The following is a 5,628-nucleotide window of genomic DNA, read 5'->3' on the forward strand; positions in this document are numbered from 1 at the left end:
AAGGTGGACAAGGGAAGGGAGGGGTTCTGAGGAAGAGTCACTGGACCCAAAACATTAACTCCTGCTGTTGCTGCCTGATTGTGGGTGAGCAGTTTAAAATCTTCCTCAACTTTGATGGAGCCTGTTCCAATTTGTCACTAGAGGTGATTCATGGCACCTCAGGGAAGTCATGAATCACGGGGATCCCTATCGCAGACTCTTAGAATTGTTATGGAGCAGAACAGGCCATTCGCCCCATGTGTCTGCATCAGCTGTCTGGGTGTTCTAACATGAAGGCAACAGCCCAGTGGTATTATCATTGGATTGTTAAGATAGTTTTCTTGGGACATGGGTCTGAATCCCACAACAGCAGATGTGGAATTTGAATTCCATAAAAATCTGGAATTAAAAATCTAATGATAACCATGAATCCATTGCTGATTGTCGGAAAAACCCATCTGATTCACTAATGTCCTTTAGGGAAGGAAACTGCCATCCTTACCTGGTTTGGCCTACATGTGACTCCACACCCACAGCAGTTACCCTCTGGGTAATTAGGGATGGGCAATAAATGCTGGCTTGGCCAGCGACACCCACATCCCAGGAATGAAAAAATAAACCTCAGTGCCAAACTCCTTCCTTTTTCCCCTAACCCTGCAATTTGTTTCTTTTTAAATAATCATCCAATGTCCTCTTGAGTGCACTAGTCCCGATTGAGAACCAAGCAAAAAAAACAGCCACCACCTTCTGGAATTCTTTGAAATGACAGGTCAGGAGAGTGACATGAGGTTGTTGGGAGAGTCCAGAAAGTCACTGGAGGTGGCACAGCAAGGTCGGAGGTCACTGGAGATTGCACAGCAAGATCAGAGGTCACTGGAAGTGGGACAGCAAGGTCAGAGGTTATTGAGAGGGTGCAGCATGGGAGTGGGGTTAAGGGGTTCATAAAGAGAATGAGCTTAACTAAATTAATCTGGAGGAGAACTTCTGTAGTCTCATAGAGACAGAAGAGATTTTTACGGGACCATCTTGATGTTTGACACCTCACTATTGCCTGTCAGTGGCTGTTTGATCTGTTAAAGCTGATGAGTGTGGCACAAAAAACAATTGTTTCTTGTTGTATACTTGTATGACAGAAACCTCCGTGTGTATTACTGATTCATTTCTTTTTCCACACTTTGGTAACAGTTCACGGTAGGGGAAAAAAAATCCAATTTTCTGGTTGGGAAATCAGAAGGCCAAACTCACACTTTGGACTCAACTCACTGCCAGCTGAATTTATGAATCTAAAACAACATGGCCTGCAGTCAGCTGAAGAGAGCAGGAACTCATGTAAATGCTGGTCTGTAAAATAAACCCAGGAACCAGCATCAAAGCCCAAAGGCACAGCAAGAGAGGGAGACCAGCAATGAAAGGCCACCATTCTCATGTGAGAAAATCTCTCGATCATGTAGAAGCACCTGTGCATCTGGCTTAATTTAAAGATCATTAAACTATCACACTCTGAAACTCAGTGATCCTTCCCACACTCCCATTTCCTGTCCCAACCTAAATCACTGAGTATTAGTTCCCACCATTTTGAATGAAGGCACATAGTCCCCTTGACATGGCAAACACCTGTCACTGGTGCTTCACATTATCATGAGTACATTACCAGCTTTCCACATTTAGGTTCCAGTTGTGATAGGACACCGGTCAAGAGTAAATTTGGGCTCAGCTCTAATGCCCCTGTTGTTGGATAGTCTGCTGGCACTCTACGTCAAAGGTCATCTGAGAAAGTGTACTATTGTTGTAAGGTCTCTGTGGAACCAATCCACAACAAGAATCAGCACCTTCCGGCAAGGAGTTGAAAACATCGAAAAGGGGAGAATGTTCTTGACACAAGTTAATATTTTGGGAATAGTTCTCTAAATATTTGCCCATCTCCTTTTTTCTTGTCCAGCCATTTGCCACATGGGAAGATGGTCGTCACTCCTGTGGCGGTGTTGGTGATCTCGACACGTTCCAGCATCCAGCCTGCATTTGCGTTGCTGTTGTCATGCTCAATTTTCACCTTATGTAACTCTCCTAGATCCAACATTTCAAGAATGAACCGATCCGTGTTGCCCCGCTCAAACAGATTCCGGAATTTGTGCTTCAATCTGCGACTGCCTGAGTCCCCATTCGTTCCATAAATGGTGATGGATACATTGGCATCAGTTCCAGCACCTTTTACATCTCCAGTGATGACAATAATCTCATATTTAACAGGTACTAAACTGCGGACTTTACTGGCAAAGCTCTCCACGATTTTTGTACACTCAAAGGCCTTGAATTCATCTTTTTTATGGCTCAGCTTTATTCTTGCATTACATTGGAACACATACCTGCAAAATAAAACACGGACAATGTTTACTTGGCTTTAAAATCTCCAGGAATGGCCTCACTGCAGGGATATTTTCTTAAAACAGAAACTCCTCTTTGTTTTACCACTAATTGGATCAGAAACAATTATTTGGGGTTACAATTAGTAATCAAATGGAGAAGGTTAGATTAATTAGGAAAAGTTAGCATGGATTTCAAAACAGGGAATCATATTTAACTAACATGCTGGAGTTTTTCGAAGCTTTAACAGAAAGGCTTGATAAGGTTGATTTGGTGTAACATAGATTTCCAGAAGGCATTCAATACCATGACACAACAACAGATGCCAGCACCAACCACCCCCTTCCCCCAACCCCCCACCACCTTGCACCATGCCCAAAGATCAGAAGCGTGGGGCTGAAGTGCAACCAAAAGAACAAAACCAAATTTTTTAAATTGACAAATAGGGGCTGCAATTACCAACAATCAAAACACACACGGCCCACTGCACAGATAGTTGGGCTGGAAATCCATGAACCACTTTAATGTACAATTGCATGGGTCTGCTGAGGGAAAACCAGCCATGTTGTTTCTAATCAACCTCTTCAAGGATATTATTACACACCACTGGAGCAGGTAGGATTTGAATCTGGGTCTCCTGATTCAAGGTGTAGGGACACTACCGTTGTGCTACAGGATGGCATGAAAACCAGACCATTAATGTATGCTCCAGTGGGCGTCAACTGCTTTCAGTTACCTCTGGAGATGTCCTGCTTAATTAATAAAGGGACTATCAGTTACAACATTGTCACTTTTAAGAACAGCAGCTCACTGTCATGGAGTCTTAATGATAAAGAAAATATTTTCAATGAGGGCATCTCACCATTGGGATCTATTTCTGAAAAGGCAGCAGCACTCATAGATGCTGTGCTGAAATACCAACCTCATCAACCCTTTTGGAAAAGGTCTCTCCACATCAATTCCCACATGAAAATGGTCACTTGGTATTTCCAAAGTGACCTTTCAATCTCCTGCCGAGAGTGGTGTTTATTGTGGGGAATCATACATAAGAACATAAGAACATAAGAACTAGGAGCAGGAGTAGGCCATCTGGCCTCTCGAGCCTGCCCCGCCATTTAATAAGATCATGGCTGATCTTTGAGACTCAGCTCCACTTACCCGCCCACTCACCATAACCCTTAATTCCTTTACTGTTCAAAAATTTATCTAGCCTTGCCTTAAAAACATTCAGCGAGGTAGCTTCAACCGCTTCACTGGGCAGGGAATTCCACAGATTCACAACCCTTTGGGTGAAGAAGTTCCTCCTGACCTCAGTCCTACATCTGCTTCCCTTTATTTTGAGGTGATGCCCTCTAGTCCTAGTTTCACCTGCTAGCGGAAACAACCTCCCTGCCTCTACCTTATCTATTCCCTTCATAATCTTATATGTTTCTATAAGATCTCCCCTCATTCTTCTGAATTCCAACGAGTATAATCCCAGTCTACTCAGTCTCTCCTCATAATCCAACCCTCTCAACTCTGGAATCAACCGAGTGAATCTCCTCTGCACCCCCTCCAGTGCTAGTATATCTCTTCTCAAGTAAGGAGACCAAAACTGCACACAGTACTCCAGGTGTGGCCTCACCAGGACCCGATACAGCTGCAGCATAGCCTCCCTGTTTTTAAACTCCATCCCTCGAGCAATGGCAGACAAAATTCCATTTGCCTTTTTAATCACCTGCTGCACCAGCAATCCCACCTTCAGCGATTCATGCTCAAGGACACCCAAGTCCCTCTGCACTGCAGCGTGCTGCAATTTTTTACCATTTAAAACATAGTCCATTTTCCTGTTATTCCTACCAAAATGGATGACCTCACACTTATCAACATTGTACTCCATCTGCCAGACCTTTGCCCACTCACTTAGACTATCTATATCCCTCTGCAGACTTTCAGTGTCTTCTGCACACTTTGCTCTACCACTCACCTTAGTGTCATCCTCAAATTTTGACACACCACACTTAGTTCCCAACTCCAAATCATCTATGTAAATTGTAAACAATTGACGTCCCAACACTGATCCCTGAGGCACACCACTAGCCACTGACCGCCAACCAGAAAAACACCCATTCACCCCCACTCATTGCTTTCTACTGGTCAACCAATCCTCTATCCATGCCAATACACTACCTGTAATACCGTGCAACTTTATCTTATGTAGCAGCCTTCGGTGTGGCACCTTGTCAAATGCCTTCTGGAAATCCAGATACACCACATCCACAGGTTCCCCATTGTCCACCATGCAAGTAATGTCCTCAAAGAATTCCACCAAATTAGTTAAACATGACCTACCCTTCATGAACCCATGCTGGGTGTTCCCAATGGGACAATTTACATCCAGATGTCTTGCTATTTCTTCCTTAATGATAGATTCAAGCATTTTCCCCACTACTGAAGTTAAGCTAACTGGCCTATAGTTACCTGCTTTTTGTCTACTTCCTTTTTTAAACAGTGGCGTCACATTGGCTGTTTTCCAATCTGCGGGAACCGTTCCAGAGTCCAGTGAATTTTGGTAAATGATTACTAGTGCATTTGCTATTTCCCCCATCACCTCTTTTAGTACCCTGGGATGCATTTCATCAGGGCCAGGAGACTTGTCTACCTTTAGCCCATTAGCTTGTCCAGCACTGCCTCCTTAGTGATAATGATAGTTTCTAGGTCCTCACCTGCTATAACCTTCTTGCTATTAGTTTTCGGCATGTTATTTGTGTCTTCCACTGTGAAGACCGACACGAAATAACCGTTTAATGTCTCGGCTATTTCCTCATTCCCAGTTATTAAATTGGCCTTTTCATCCTCTAAAGGACCAATGTTTACCTTCGCCACTCTTTTACGATTTACATATTTATAGAAACTTTTGCTGCCTGTTTTTATATTCTGAGCTAGTTTACTCTCATAATCTATCTTACTTTTCTTTATAACTTTTTTTGTGGCTTTCTGTTGGCCTTTAAAGATTTCCCAGTCTACTAGTTTCCCACTACTCTTTGCTTTTTTGTATGGAAGACTTCTTTGAGAGTTGCTCCGTCTTCAAGACACCTTCTAATTAGATTCAATTTCCCGCGTTCAGTTTTGAGCATAGTTTGAGGCTGTACAAATTAATTTCATTTTGATTAATTACAGGAAGTAGCATTGGGCCATGTCTGTCCCAAGGCATCCAGACTCTGAGATAACAAGGTGTAGAGCTGGATGAACACAGCAGGCCAAGCAGCATCAGAGGAGCAGGAAGGCTGACATTTCGGGCCTAGACCC

General features: G+C 43.3%; 1 protein-coding gene across 1 annotated transcript in view; it reads right to left on the reverse strand.

Moving 5' to 3' along the window:
* Positions 1-1,750: 1,750 nt before the first annotated feature.
* loxhd1a (lipoxygenase homology PLAT domains 1a) overlaps positions 1,751-5,628 on the reverse strand; it is a 131,150-nt gene continuing 127,272 nt past the window's right edge. Inside the window, exon 40 of the mRNA XM_048603627.1 lies at positions 1,751-2,342. Coding sequence (XP_048459584.1) covers positions 1,862-2,342 — 481 coding nt within the window. The 3' untranslated portion in view covers positions 1,751-1,861. The remainder of the gene's footprint in view (positions 2,343-5,628) is intronic.

The sequence above is a fragment of the Rhincodon typus genome, chromosome 1 (assembly GCF_021869965.1).
Source record: "Rhincodon typus isolate 14 chromosome 1, sRhiTyp1.1, whole genome shotgun sequence".
In the NCBI taxonomy this organism is placed as follows: domain Eukaryota; kingdom Metazoa; phylum Chordata; class Chondrichthyes; order Orectolobiformes; family Rhincodontidae; genus Rhincodon; species Rhincodon typus.